The sequence below is a fragment of the Arachis ipaensis genome, chromosome B06 (genome assembly GCF_000816755.2).
Source record: "Arachis ipaensis cultivar K30076 chromosome B06, Araip1.1, whole genome shotgun sequence".
NCBI lineage: Eukaryota > Viridiplantae > Streptophyta > Magnoliopsida > Fabales > Fabaceae > Arachis > Arachis ipaensis.
The window spans coordinates 14814191-14829128 of NC_029790.2; the positions used below are offsets into that span (position 1 = coordinate 14814191).

A 14938-nucleotide genomic window follows, 5' to 3' on the forward strand; every position below is an offset into this window, starting at 1 on the left:
GACTTAAATGTATTTTATTTAATATTTATTAATTTTAGTAATAATTAATAAATATTAAATAAAATAAATTTAAGTTATTTTTTATTTTTTTTAATTATATATTTTTTATAACTTAATTACCTTGTTACAATTTACAAATGCTGATTATTGTCTCTTACATCTGAAACAACCACTCTCTAGTCAAGTTAATATAATGAATAATTTACCTCCACTAACAACTCCTTAATTAGTAATTATTCTGCAATATAGTCTATGTAATTTTCATTTCTGAATGAGACAAGATGACAGTTTTTAATTAAGTATCTATTCATAGTTAAAATGATCCAATTCATATGAAAAGTGATAAATATTAAATACCCAATCAAAAAGGCTTCAAACATTCAATGAACTAAAGACAATTGCTTAAGTTGAATGTTTAAAAGAATATACCAGTTGTGGTAACTTACTAACTTATTCTAATAATTAGAACAAAAAAACAAAAGCATCATAATGTCTTATCGTGGTAGATCATATGAACACCAAAATCACATGCCATAATAATATGAAAATTTTTGTCAGCAGCCCCTAGGAAACTTAAGGAATCTTTCGCCCACCGTAAATCAATATGAAAAAGAGAAGTCCAACCCAACCAAGAGAATCAATATTATTTTTTACTACACTCAAGTTGACTCCTTTATTTTTTCAAACACAAAAGAAAAAATCACAAGCTGAATGCAAGCACAAATTAGAACATACCCAAAGTAGATCCAATGCACCAATTATACAATCATATGCCTAAAGCTCAAAGGTTTGTCCACGAACAAACTAAAAAACTATTCTCATTTTGATGACCCATACAAATGACACAATACACAAAACAGAGTGAAATTTAGAATAAAACTAGCAAACTAGGATAGTTAATTGGACATAATTAGCAAGTAGTGTCAAAGAGAAGGGAAAAAAATAAGAATAAAATTAGCAAACTAGGATCAACCAATGGCCAAAGGTACATAAACATCTCAAGTTCATATTGCTATTCATAACCAACAGGGGGCTGAGTTTAGTAGTACCCAAACATACCTCAAGTTCATGTTTTGGAATATGAAATACCATAATTTGAATCATATTCAAAAGCCATGATCACACGTATAATCTAACAACCCCTCAAGTTTAAGTGTAAAGTTGTTTTGAAGATGCATTCACATATGATAACATAACAAGTTGGAATGCATGTGAAGTATGAAAGGAAATCTATGTTTATGTATGATGCTAAGCTGCAGCAACAAATCAGGGGCATCCTGCTATAAAAATCAACTTTAGGCCTAGAAAAAAATCAATTAATGTATACATTCAATAGTTCCCACCTAAAGAATGAAAATATAATAGAAAAGATCATCTAGCGAAATCAAACACCATAACCAAATCTTTTAACAAAACCTTAAGGTGAAATCAAAAGCAACATCTAACAAATCCTTAATTATACCCAAATCAAAGGCAACATCCAACAAGCATCATCCATGGTACTCAAACCCTACATCAATCAACACAAATTATTAAACACTAACCAATTATTTTTGTCAAGCGATGCTTCGAGGCTGGGGCAGGGGACGTCCTACTGCATTCGTCGGAGCAGAGCAACGTGGCTTCAATAAAGCTGCCAACAGCGACATGCAGCAGCAGCGGCTCAGTCTTGGTAAGGGGAAAACCCATTTGTTCCTCGCACCTGGGTGGCACGACGTCGCTGCGGCAGAGATGGGCGAGACTTTGATTAACACGCTAGTGACCACGTTGACGAGATGGAAGCATTGCGGCATTCTGGAGCGAGCTTTGGAGGCCGGCCATTGCCCACAGGTTGTGGACTGAAGCGTTGCGTCCGTTGACGGTGGAGGAGAACGTGACGCGATGGACCTGGAAATGTGGCGCCGCCGTGGATGGTTTTGGAGTTCTGCTACGGTGAAACGGTGAAAAGAGAGGAGGGAGTTTAATTAGGTTAATTTTGTTTACTTGGGTGAATTTTGGATGTTACTGAGGTGAAGTGGGCTTAGTGGTCCCAGTTCAACAAGAGTTGGCAGGTTTTTGGCTGGACCCTCTCTTGGTTCCCTAGCATTATTGTAAAAGAAAATATTTCATGTGCTTGATCTAATTCATAAATCATGTCCCTCTGAAGACAAATTAAAGCTTAATAAATTTGTTATAATTTTTTACTTTATCAATTCTCTAGTAAAGTCTCTAGTCTTAGACTTTCTTATATTTTGCTTTCTGTGCTTTTCAGAGCTTGATTATAACACAAATGAGGGTGTATGCTAGAACATCACCTTTGGTAGACAATGAAGAGGGCATCAAAGCACCATATATCTCAATCACTGGTCAAGCAAACAAAGTATGCATTTTTAATATCTAAATCGTATTGTTTAATATATTTTGCTATGTTTATCTCTTACGGTGTTATTCAACATATTGTATTGAGTTATTTAATCTTTGCTTATTAGCTACGACTGCGGATTATATGTCATAAAATGGTTGGAGGTCATTGATCCAGAAAAAATCAAAAAAGAAAAATACACATGAAAAAATTGGAAAAAAGTATGTATATTTAAACATAGTTGATTTTCTAATTCTAAATTAAAACAGATTAATAATTTTCTTTCAATTTTAGGATAAATTTAAAGTTAATCATTTTAAATAGGAATATGCTTCATGGGTTCTTTTTGACGAAACAAATTAATTGAAATATAAAGCCATTGAAGAATCTGAAGTCATAAGACTCTCCAAGCTATCTGCTACAATTACAAGCCTTTTTCATAAAGGGATATAGAAAGTAAATAGGTTAAATATTGTACTTATCTTTTTGAATTTTATGGATAGTGTTTCTTTGTAAATATGTTGAAAAATAACAGTTCCATGGATATTAGGTCTATTTGTAAATTATTTAATATGGTGTAATACCAAAATTAATTAATATTAACACATAAAACTCTTTATTATAACACCATTGCAGAAAGTAAAGCTGTATGCCATTACATTAATAGAATAACACCGAAATTCTACAACTACAACGCCAATTTTAATTCTAGTGAACACTAAAAAATGCTGATATTAAAACCCAAATAAAAAATAAAATTCATTATTCAACAAACACAATAACACTGAATGTCATTCAAATTAAAACCGAAAGTTCTATCTTATTGCATTAAATCTCTAAATTGATAATTCATAATTTGTCCGTGATAAAGGATTGAATTTGGCTACGTCATTGATCCATCATCTAAAAGGTTCAACTGCAAAAGTTAAAGCATATATTAGCACAAGTATTTACATGCAAAACCTCAATTTTACATAATCAAACACATCAATTTTACCTCCTTAACAGCTTTCTTTTTCTTTTCTTTTTTTTTGATGCATTTACAATTTGTTTTTCAGTATGTGATCTCAATCTATTTTTGGGACGTCCTTTTGTTCACACGTGGTAGGCTTTGAAGGTTGTTAATTTCATCCAAAGAAGCATCTTCATATGATAACAAGCATTTTCCTTTACTTTTGGCTTTATGTTCTTGCATCTCAACCATCACATTATCATAAGTGTGCATCATGGTTACTCTTGATATGTGTATGCATCCTCTTTACATTCTTACTCTAACTTTCCAATATATATATATATTGATATGTGTGTGTCTCCTCTTTACGTTCTTACTCCACACGTTCCAATATATATCTCGGTGCCACTTTATCTACTCGCTCAAAACTTAATGCACTCAAACAATGACGGCACAAAATGCCTCTTGACTTGAATAATAAGCATTGGCATTTTACTTCATACGTCGTGAAACCTAGAGCGGATTCTGTCGATCTTATAATACAATTTACCTTTCCTTTAAATTGTGCTTGAATTTTCCTGAACTTCGCATGAGTATACACGTGCTGAAATTGAGCTTCTATTGATGACTTTGTTGCATAAGGTATGATAGTATGAAAATTTTCAGCATCAGATTATCTCTTTTTGCTCTTTGCTTCCTATGCAATTATCATATTATTTCACAAATTGAATCAATGAGATATTTCATGTAATAAACTTGTTAAAAAAAAAATATGCATGCTCTCACTCCATTGTGTGCTTCGCATCCCAGCCCAAAAGTAATGATCTAGATATGTTGGTATCCATAAATGTTGATCTTCAAAAAGCTCTAAAAAATATCAAAACAGTAAGTCAGACAGCACAACACCCAAAATGTATATAATTTCGCACTGCTATTATAATGCAACAACACCAAAATATCTAATAAAGCCACTATTATTTGACAGCCACTTATTGTTTACAACACCATACTTCGTAACAAATCATTCCAATTTCAAATGCATCTTTTGTAACAAAGTTCCAAACAACATTACTCGTCTCTTGTTGAATTTCTTCATTTCTCTTGTAGCTATTTAATTTCTGTAGAATCTTCATAATATGCCAAATACACCACTTGTGAATTGTAGTTGCCATGCAAGCCTTTTGCATTGACGCACATTGATCGGTATTCGGTAAGAATATCTTGTGAAGCCTTTTTTCCTATGCAATAAAGTCAACATTCAAATAACCATTTAAATAATTGAATATTCTCATTTTTCATCAAAGCACATCCAAAAAGTATAGAATGACCATGGTGATTCGCACCAACAATAGAACCAAAAACAAATTATACCTGAACTCAACAACACAACAATGAAAATCAGATATGCACCTCTGAAACACAACAACTATTTATAATTGACACCGAAAATGTTTCAGACCAACACAGCAAAGTCTCTGTTTGCATTATAAGTGGTATCAAACGAAATAACATCACCAAAATACTCAAAAGCAGCCCAGCTTCGTGCATCAGCCCAAAAAGCATTTTTAATTAATTCACCAACCTCAAGTTCAAGCTCATAAAAGAAGTTTTTATTATTTTATTTCATTCTGAATAAGTATGTCCCAAATTCTTTGGCATCATCTTGTTCAGAAACATTACGAACTTCTCTTGTAATGTAATTTCTAACATCTTTTTCAATAAACTTTAGTTCACGATAACCTCTTGCTACTGTAACAAAGGATTGATATGTCTTACTTGGCCTAATATCAGCTTCATCATTATTCTCAATTTTGTGACGGTCAAACATGCTTAGCTGCCTATGTTGTTTAAGCATCTCTGTTTGATTTGGACAACATGCATGTAAATGATCGAAAACAACTTTGGAAATAACCCAAACACCAATCTCCTTTAATATATGTATATAAATTATTGTACGACAATTTAATCCTATTGATGGGTTTATCTTCTTAGTAGGAGATATGTTGGATTTCTATTTCCCTTCTCTATTGCATGTAATTGGTTGATTTTTTATTTCATTTTCCTTCCTATTTGTATTTCTTATTTTGGTAGTAAAACCTGTAACTTTAGTATAATCTTTATAAAATTTTTCAACTGCTTCAAGTGTGTTAAAAGTCATCCCAACTTTTGGCATAAACTACTTATTAACATCAAACAAAAACTTCAATAACACAGAAAACTGGTCAATACAATACCATTATTATCTCAAAACAATAGCGAGATCATTCATATTTGACATCAAAGAATTTCATCAACTAATACTTAAATAGAAATCACATAAAACTAAACACACAACTACTAATTCCATTTAGCACCGAAATTTAATGAACAAAACACCAAATCATTAACACTGATCTTTACAAACCAATTCATAAAAAAAACGAACTTATCAGTACAATGTCATTCTTTACTCTGGAAAATTCCGAAACTCATTAAACGTAACATAAACATATTTTCACAATCAAATTCAAAACAATTCAAAATTCATAGATCAATCAAACTCAAATCCTTAATCATCAACATTGATTTTCACAAAGATAAATGTAACAAAAACTAACTATATTTATTCTCTCAATCAAACCTCGTCGACTACATTCGATTGAAAAAAATCATCCAACTCACCCTGGTTCAACGTAATCAAACTTGCATAATCCAACTCGCCTTAGTTCAACGCACTCGAACTTGCATCATACCAGGGGCAGAGCTTTAGTTTGACAATGAGGGTCATGGCCTCTCAAAATTTTTATAAAAAAAATAGTAGTATTTCTCTAAAAAAAATATAGTTTAGTTGGCTTAGCTTAACTCCTTCACTTTGACATGAGGTATTCGAGTTCAATCTTCATCTTTTGCATTTATTGAATAATTTTGAGTTTTATTTTTTTAGTTTCCTACGGTATCTCTCATCCCGATAAGTCAAGAACTAATCCATCGCGGTACATAAGTAACTTCATCTTTGGATTTGGGCCAAAGTGGGTTTTGATATGTTAAAAAATTTTGTTGGCTTTTTCAGAAAACACATCAAAATCTTTTATTTTATTTAAAAAAATCAAATCTAGAAATATAATATAACAAAAAAAAAAAATTTAGTATTTATCTTTTTAACTTTTTTTTATATATATTTCACAAGATATATATTCAAATTTTTCTCATAATTATGAAAAATCAAAGAATTAATGCATTTTTCAAGAGAAAGATTAATGTTCAAAGAAAGAGAAAATCATTTTGTGAGTAACATGATATTCTAATTTCTAATTTAACTACTTTTTATGTAACAAAGTAAGGATGCTCGCGTTACCAAAAAGATCATATTACAATTGAGCATTATTTTAGAGTGGAGATATTTTTAGTCATAATTGATAAGCAACTACAAGAGTTGAATAGCAAATTTAATGATCAAGCATTGGATCTACTAAGTCTGAGTTATACTCTCATGTCTAAGGATATTTACAAAAATTTTGACATTGCTAAAATTTCTACTCTTATTAACAGTTACTATCTCGAAGACTTTACTGAATAAGAAAAGATTAATTTACCTTTTTAACTTCAACATTTTATTCTTGATGCTCATCTACATCCAAAAATAAAGAATCTATCAACTATTCATAAATTATATAAATGTTTAGCAGAAATAAAAAAAATAAATAATGTATTACTTAATTGATAGATTGATTCGTCTGATATTAATTTTTTCAGTTTTTACAATTATTATAAAAAGATCATTTTCAGTAATAAAAATAATGAGGATAAGGTTTAAAAATAAGATGGAAGATAATTTTCTTGTAGATAATTTAGTTATTTACATTAAGAAAAAAATTGCTAAAAAATTTAATTCTGATTCAATTATTAAAGATTTTAAATTATTCAATACTCGAACAATACCACTCTAAGATATTTCATAAAATTTATTTATAAAATTACCCATTTACTATCAAACTTTAAGGATAACAAATAACAAAACATTCAAGAATGCAGAAAAAAAAAACAAAAAATCTGTAATAAAATTTTTTTTTAAAAGAAAGAGCTCAACACATATGTGGAGCATGACAGACAAACAAATATAACAGTCGTACAACTCCTATGTCATCTCCGGCATTGCCATCAATAACATGAGTTATTTACAACACCATTCTGTGGCATATGAAAAGGATTGCTTCACGCATTCTCTAATCCCTGTTGTCTTGTTGTGAAAAATGACATCATTTCTGCGTAACCATATAGTCCATATCACTGAGAAAAAACCAACTAGCTAGTATTTGCGCACCTCTTTCCTCATTGTCACGGATCTCCAACTCTCAAATTGCTCTTTCACATTACCGGGGGTAATCCACTCTTGGCCAAACGCCAGGACCCAAGCACACCACACCTGCCAAGAGTACTCATAGGTAATAAACAGGTGTTGTATATTTTCTGCATCTTTCTTACATAACACGCACATAGTATCATTCTGTTGTAGGATTTCCAGTCTATTCAGCCGATCCTTAGTATTGACTCTTCCTACCAAGACGAACCAGGAGAACAGTTCCACTCGTGGCGGAACTAGGCCTTTCCAAATTTCTTTTGTGAACCTATAGCTCAGTAGCTCCTCATCCAAGGTCTGTTCCTGCAAAACCTGAACAAATGAATTAGTTGAATAAACGCTCTCCTTATTAAATTTCCACACCACTCTATCTTGCATATCTGCTATCAATCTAACTGATTGCAGGACATGCAGCAACTGGTTCAGTACATCTGTCTCCCATTGTCGTAGTTCCCTTCTCCATTGGAAATGCCACACCCACTCTATCCCATCCCAGAACCCACAGTCCCCAATAACTGATCCTTGTTGGTTTGAAATCAAGAAGAGTCTCGGAAAGCTGTCTTTCATCTTCCCCACTTGGAGCCATGTATCCTCCCAGAATCTGGTCGATCTACCATCTCCTACTTCCATAGCCAGCCCATCAATCATCTTCTGCCTAACATGTTGTTCCTTTATTTGCACTTAACAGATGTCCCTCCATGGTCCTCCCCTCTTTGGTAATATCTGGGTTGAGAGTAAGTGACTTGGGTTCAAGCTATTGCAAGAACATACAATTCTCTTCCATAGGGGACAATCCTCCTTGGAGAACCGCCACCACCATTTAAACAATAATGCCGTATTTCGGACCACCGCATCACCCACCCCAATCCTCCTAGCTTCTTAGGTGCCTGGACCATCTCCCATCTCACTAGTGCCATACCCGGTCTTCCATCATCCTTTCTCCAAAAAAATTTCCTCTACATAGAGATAATTCTCCGTGCAACCACGTTTGGCATCTTGTACGAACTCATGTAGTAAATAATTCTCTGTGCAACCGCGTTTGGCATCTTGTACAAACTCAGGTAGTAAATGGGCAGGCTGTTGATAACTGACTTGATAAGTACCAGCTTTCCAGCCTTGCTAAGAACCTTTGCTTTCCACAAGCTGAGTTTCTCTTCCACCTTATCAATCACCGGTTTCCAAGTTTTTACCAACCGCGAATTCGCTCCTAGGTTAATGCCAAGGTACCGCACCGGCAGAGCTGCCTCCTGACAGCCTAATAGCTGACACATCCGGTTGATCCACTCCTGGCTGCAGTTCACTGGTATCAAGTTAGACTTCTCGAAGTTGATGCTCAACCCAGACATCATTTCAAAACACCTCAGAAGCCTCTTATAGTTCTTGACAGTCTCCTCCTCCGGTGGACAGAATAAAATAGTGTTATCAGCAAATTGTAAGTGTGATAGCTCTATTTTATCCCTACCGACTAACAGAGGAGATATCCGCCGATTCCTAACCGCCTCTCCGATCATCCTGTTCAACACATCCACCACTAGTACAAACAAGAAAGGCGATAAAGGGTCTCATTGACGTAGCCCCCTCTCCATTTTGTATGGTTTTGACGGAGAACCATTAATTAGGATAGATATAGATGCCGATGTAACACACTCCCTCACCCACGCCCTCCATGTCCTTCTGAACCCCATCTTCTCTAGTACAGTATCAACAAAGCACCATTTAACTCTATGATAGGCTTTCTGGAAGTCCAGTTTAATAATCGCTGAAGCCTTCTTCTTCATTTTTAACCATTGCACAGTTTCACATGCTATTAAAGCTCCATCATGTATCTTTCTCCCCTTCACAAAAGCACTCTGTGTTTCCCTACTAAGCCTGGCATAACACCCCTCATTCTTCGTGTTAATATTTTTGAAATAACTTTATAGACACATCCAACCATGCTGATAGGTCTAAGGTCTTTTATTTCCTTAGCCCCAACGAATTTCGGAGCCAACGCTACCCAAGTGACATTAGCGTCCGCTGGCAATCTTGCAGTCTCAAAAAACTTCATCACAGCTGAAGTGAACTCCGTGCCAATCTCAACCCAACACTTTTTTATGAAGTTCATGTTGTACCCATCGCTCCCCGTAGCCTTAGAAGATTCACAGTCCCATACTGCCTCTTTCACTTCCTCTACTGATGGTAGCACCTCTAAGGCTTCCGCTTCCTCCCTCTCTAGCCGGTTAACCAAACCATCCCTAAAAGTCACCCTTGGGGACGCTTCCTGGTAGTACAGACGTTTATAAAAGTCCCGGATCGCGATCTTTATTCTTGCTTGATTCCTCACCAGCCTCCCATTAATCACCAAACCCTCAATTCGGTTATTCCTTCTCCTCGCCAAAGCAATATTATGGAAGTACCTTGTGTTTCTATCCATTTCAGTGGCATATTTGGACCTTGACATTTGCTTCCAGTGCATATCCTGTCTTAGATACCACTTCTCACAACACTTCACTAAAGCCTTTCTCCTTGCCTCTATTGTACCATCATACCGGCCACTACTAACCATATCATCCACCTTACGTATTTCTTCCTCAAACCTCTTTATCTGCTCAGTCATATCCCCAAAGTGCTGCTTATGCCATAAACGTAAAGGTTCAGATAGTGCTTTCATCTTCTCTAGGAATTGTCCATCTCCTATTTCCCTTCATTCTTCCTTCACCATCCTCAAGAATCCTTCATGCGTGAACCACGAGTCCAGGCTACGGAACGGTCTTGGACCATCGAATCTTCTGAAATCTTCCATGATCAAAGGGCAGTGATCAGATAAACCTCGAGGCCCACTTCTTAGCCTCGTCTTCGGGTACATATCAAGCCACTCTGAAGAAACCAAGCTCCTATCAATACGACTGCACGACTGTCCCCTGAACCATGTATACTTACAATCATTAAGTTCCAAATCAATCAACTCTATATCATTTATCCATGTTCTAAACTCTGCCGCAGACGCTGGTAATGTGGTTGCTCCTTTCCTTTCCTCCAAAAGCATAATTTCATTAAAGTCCCCCAAAAAACAGACCGGCACCTGACACAATCCTGCAATATAACTCAGCTTCTCCCACATGGAGATCTTCTCAGCTCTCTCATGCGGTCCATACACCAAACAAATAGCACAATGAAAGTTATCTTTGACCACTACCCCCTCTAAACACAACCATCTATCCCCTTTGTAGCAATTATACATTTTAAAAGCCGACTCATTCCATATGAACAATAGTCCTCCAGAAGATCCAATCGAACCTACAAACTTCCAACACGCTCTGTCACTTCCCCATATACGAACAACATCAAATTTAGTCATGACCTCCTTCTTTGTTTCTATCAGACCCAACATTTCCAACTTAAATTTATTTTTAAAATTCTTTAGCATACTAACTTTTGCAGCACCCCAACCCCCTTATATTCCAGGAACTAAAAATCATTTAACCAAATTATTACACACATGTTTACGATTTTTTGGCTGGCTCCTTCTAACTTTTTCTTTTTGCTTCGCCTGTCGTCGTTTCATCGCAATTACTTCGTTCTGCTCCTGCAAGATTGCCATAATATCTTCCTCATCACTGCACTGAGCACCTGATTCTACAGCTAATTTCCAAGCCTCTTTATTCTCTGCCATCTCTTCTTCCCAAGTCAGTCTCTGTTCTTCGCTGTCCATTTTCCTACCACGCTCTGAGTCATCCCCCATCTCTGGATCTGATTCTGTGTCATTCTCATATTTTCCCTCACTTCCTTTAACCTTACTCTGAGCATCTACATCCAGCAAGACATCTCCTTCTTCCTCGCCCATTCCTGACTCCCTTCTTGAAAACCTTTTGGCCTCTGAATCATTGCAGCTCCTGGGTACTCCCACAGCGTTTCCTTGGCCCCCATTTCCTGCAGTTCGGGTCCTTAAAGCTTCATAAGGTTCTTGATTCAAGGCCGCCTCCTTCCTCTTCTGGCGTCGATCGATCCTCTCTTGGCCGGCCTCCTCGATAGTGCGTTGACAAACCCCAATTTAACGGTTTGTTTTGCATTGAATTTAGAGTATTTTGATAACCTTTTGTCACATTTAACCTAGGAATTAGCATGATTTTGTTATCTCTCCCATATTTGTGCTTAAGTGTAAAAACATGCTTTTTAAGCCCTATTTTGATGAATTCTAGTTCTTCTTTGATTCCATAAGTGCATCATTATCATCACCTTTGGACCAATAATCATTTTTTAGTCATTAGTTTTAGTGAGAGGATTAGTTTTAGAGTTTTAGAGAGAGAAGCTCTCACTTCTCTCTAGAATTAGAATTAGGATTAGGTTTAGTTCTTAGACCTAGATTTAGATTCATGTTCTTCTACTTCTACATCTCAATTCCTTGTTGTTACATTCATTCTTCTTCCATTCTTTAGTTGTAATTTCCTTTATGTTGTTCTTATATTTTGTTGTAGATCTACTATTGTTCCTTCTATTTTCTTTCAATTCAATAAGAGGTAATTCATAACAATTGTTCTTCTTTGCTTTTCTATTGTTGATCTCTTGTTTTTGTAGTTGTAGATTCCTTTAATTCTTGCATTTAATAATGTTTACTTCTCTTGCACTTCATGTGTTTGTTGAAATGTCTCTTTTAGTTTTAGTGTAGATTTTGTTCCTCTTGGCCTAGGTAGAGTAATTGGTGACACTTGAGTTATCTAATTCCTTTGTTGATTGATAATTGGAGAGATTGCTAATTGGTTTGGAGTGCACTAAAGCTAGTCTTCCCTTAGGAGTTGATTAGGACTTGAGGCTCAAGTCAATTCATCCACTTGACTTTCCTTTAATTAGTAAGGGTTAACTAAGTGGTAGCAATGAACAATTCTCATCACAATTGAGAAGGATAACTAGGATAGGACTTCTAGTTCTCACACCTTACCAAGAGCCTTTTTATAGTTGTTAGTTTATTTTCATTGCCATTTACTTTTCATGCTTCTTATCCAAAACCCCAAAATAACTCATAACCAATAACAAGACACTTTGTTGTAATTCCTAGGGAGAACGACCCGAGGTCCAATACTTCGGTTTATAAATTTTAGGGGTTTGTACTAGTCACAAACAACTTTTTGTATGAAAGGATTATTGCTTGGTTTAGAAACTATACTTTACAACGAGAATTCATTTGTGAAATTCTATACCATCAAAAATCCAATTGTCATGCGTCTTCCTCCATGAGGCCGCTCACATGCCGCCTCCCGTACCCCATCCGCCTGGTCGCAACGCAACCCACAACCCCCGTCGACATCGATACCCAACTCTCCCTCTGCATCAACCATTCGGCCAGGATCTATGCTCGCTTCTCCCTGATGCTCCTCCCGCCCTGTTGTCCTTGCGAGCGGCTTCCTCACCTCCGAAGCGTGTTGATGGCGGACCTTGTCGCTCCCGTTCCGCGTCCCAGCGTCGCCATTATCAGAGGCTGGAGGCGCGACGCTTATCCTTGGGCGGTTCTGCGTTCCATTTGCTTGCCGGGTTAGGTTTCTGCCTGGGTCATACCTGACCCGGCTAGGTTGCCCCGCTGGACAGGACCCTGTGTCCATCTCCATCAGCCCATCAGCTTGTCTCAACAAATACTTATTGGGCTTATTTACTTCCAGCCCACTTTCCTTCCTTGTATGATCATACACATAGCCTTCGTAATTAGTGAAAATCGTGTCTTCCGAATCAATCTCGTTTATGCCATTCAATCCCTGTGAATCCGCCAATCTTGTTAATGCAGCATAATTACCGTTTTCGTGTGAAGGATTTAAATTTGAATTTTTGTGATGCCACTCATTTAAAACGAGGCATGAATTTACTACTCTGTCCCTCTGCCGATCGTCGTTCCTATGGTCAACCTTCATCTGCACTATCGCCGGATCCCAGCCAACCACCACCGATTCCCGCTGCATCTCTTCTCCGTTTAAAATATGATTGATTCCTGCCTCTGCATTCTTTTTTCGAAAGCACTCCTCCCGATACACCTCTCCTCCCACTTCTCTTACAAGGACGCCAAAGTCACTTGTGCCTATAGTAACGTGGATCCATTCGTTAATCATATCAAAAGTACATGTATCGATGAGGACTCTACCCACACTGAACGAATTACACGACTCCGTGAGTTTATCACATTCCACCACTTCGCCCCATTGCTCTCCTATTCTGTGAAAAGTGTTCTTTGACTATGCCGGGACTCCATAACATTCCAGCCAAACCCTTCTAGACTCGCTTTTTTCGGTCTCATTCCATCTCCAAACCTCATAAAACAATTTTAATAAATCGTTCATTCTAAATGTGTAAGCTTCTTCAGCACTAAGCACCGTATCAAACGTTATCATTGCTTTATATGTCCCCAACTCCCTTACCTGTGTCACACTTGGCCAGTCCCTATGGATCCTTAACTGTAATGAGTTAAAATCAATCGCCTTCTTCGTGCTACCGACAATACTTCTCTGTAGCCACACGACATTCTCACTAGCTATCGGAACTTCTAATTTCTTTGTCCAGCCATTACTACTTGGATCTTTGATGTGTGTATACCGCTTCCTCTTCAGCCGCTCCGACCCTCTGCGCCAGTACATCGCGACCTTCAGTATTGTCTCTGGTGATCACTTGTATTCATTTGTCCGTCATATTTCGCACCACCGCTCCCCTTCTATACTTCGCTTCTCCTACAAAAAGTATTAAAAATTAGTTAGTTAAAATTTTGGTATAGCACATAAATGAAAAATAAATTGAAATAATTTAATTGAACTTAATTACTTAAAATACTTCATCGCAGAGTTTTTGAAATAAAAAATCTGATTATGATGATAATGAATTGAATGATAATTGGCATCGCACATTCCCCATTAAGTTATTTGTTCGCGGTTCTTCACGTCTCATTCCCATCCTACACCCTGGCAAGTGTGGCAACATTGTACACCATTAAATTTACGAAACGTGTAAATGTTTTTTTTTTCTTTAATTAATTTCATACACCATAAAATCAACAAAAAAAAAAAGGAGAAGTACATTTCACTCATTCATTTGTAGAATAAATGATTGTATGATTTAAATTAAATTCTATCTAAACTAATTTAATTATTTTTATTTCAAAAACAGTGAAATTAAATTCAATTCCTATAAAAATTAAATTTAAGGAATTTTCAAACATCCTGAACAAAATTTAGTCTAATCACACTGACAAAAAGATCGGGTGAAGCTTATAAAGAAGTGAATTTTTGTTGGTTGTAATTGGTAAAGTTTATTTGTATCATAAATGTAATGTGTTAAAATTATATCTATATTATAAATA

General features: G+C 36.0%; 2 protein-coding genes and 1 long non-coding RNA gene across 3 annotated transcripts in view; all 3 read right to left on the reverse strand.

Annotated features, from left to right (window-relative positions):
* LOC110263184 overlaps positions 1 to 2100 on the reverse strand; it is a 4074-nt gene extending 1974 nt beyond the window's left edge. Inside the window, exon 1 of the long non-coding RNA XR_002348345.1 lies at positions 1545 to 2100. This is a non-coding gene — a long non-coding RNA (uncharacterized LOC110263184). The remainder of the gene's footprint in view (positions 1 to 1544) is intronic.
* On the reverse strand, positions 8586 to 9140 carry LOC107646468. The gene has a single exon (XM_016350651.1). The coding sequence runs from the start codon at positions 9138 to 9140 to the stop codon at positions 8586 to 8588; it is 555 nt and encodes a 184-aa protein (XP_016206137.1).
* LOC107646467 lies at positions 10313 to 10999 on the reverse strand. Its single transcript, XM_016350650.1, has one exon. It carries the CDS (start codon positions 10997 to 10999, stop codon positions 10313 to 10315), a length of 687 nt encoding a protein of 228 aa, XP_016206136.1.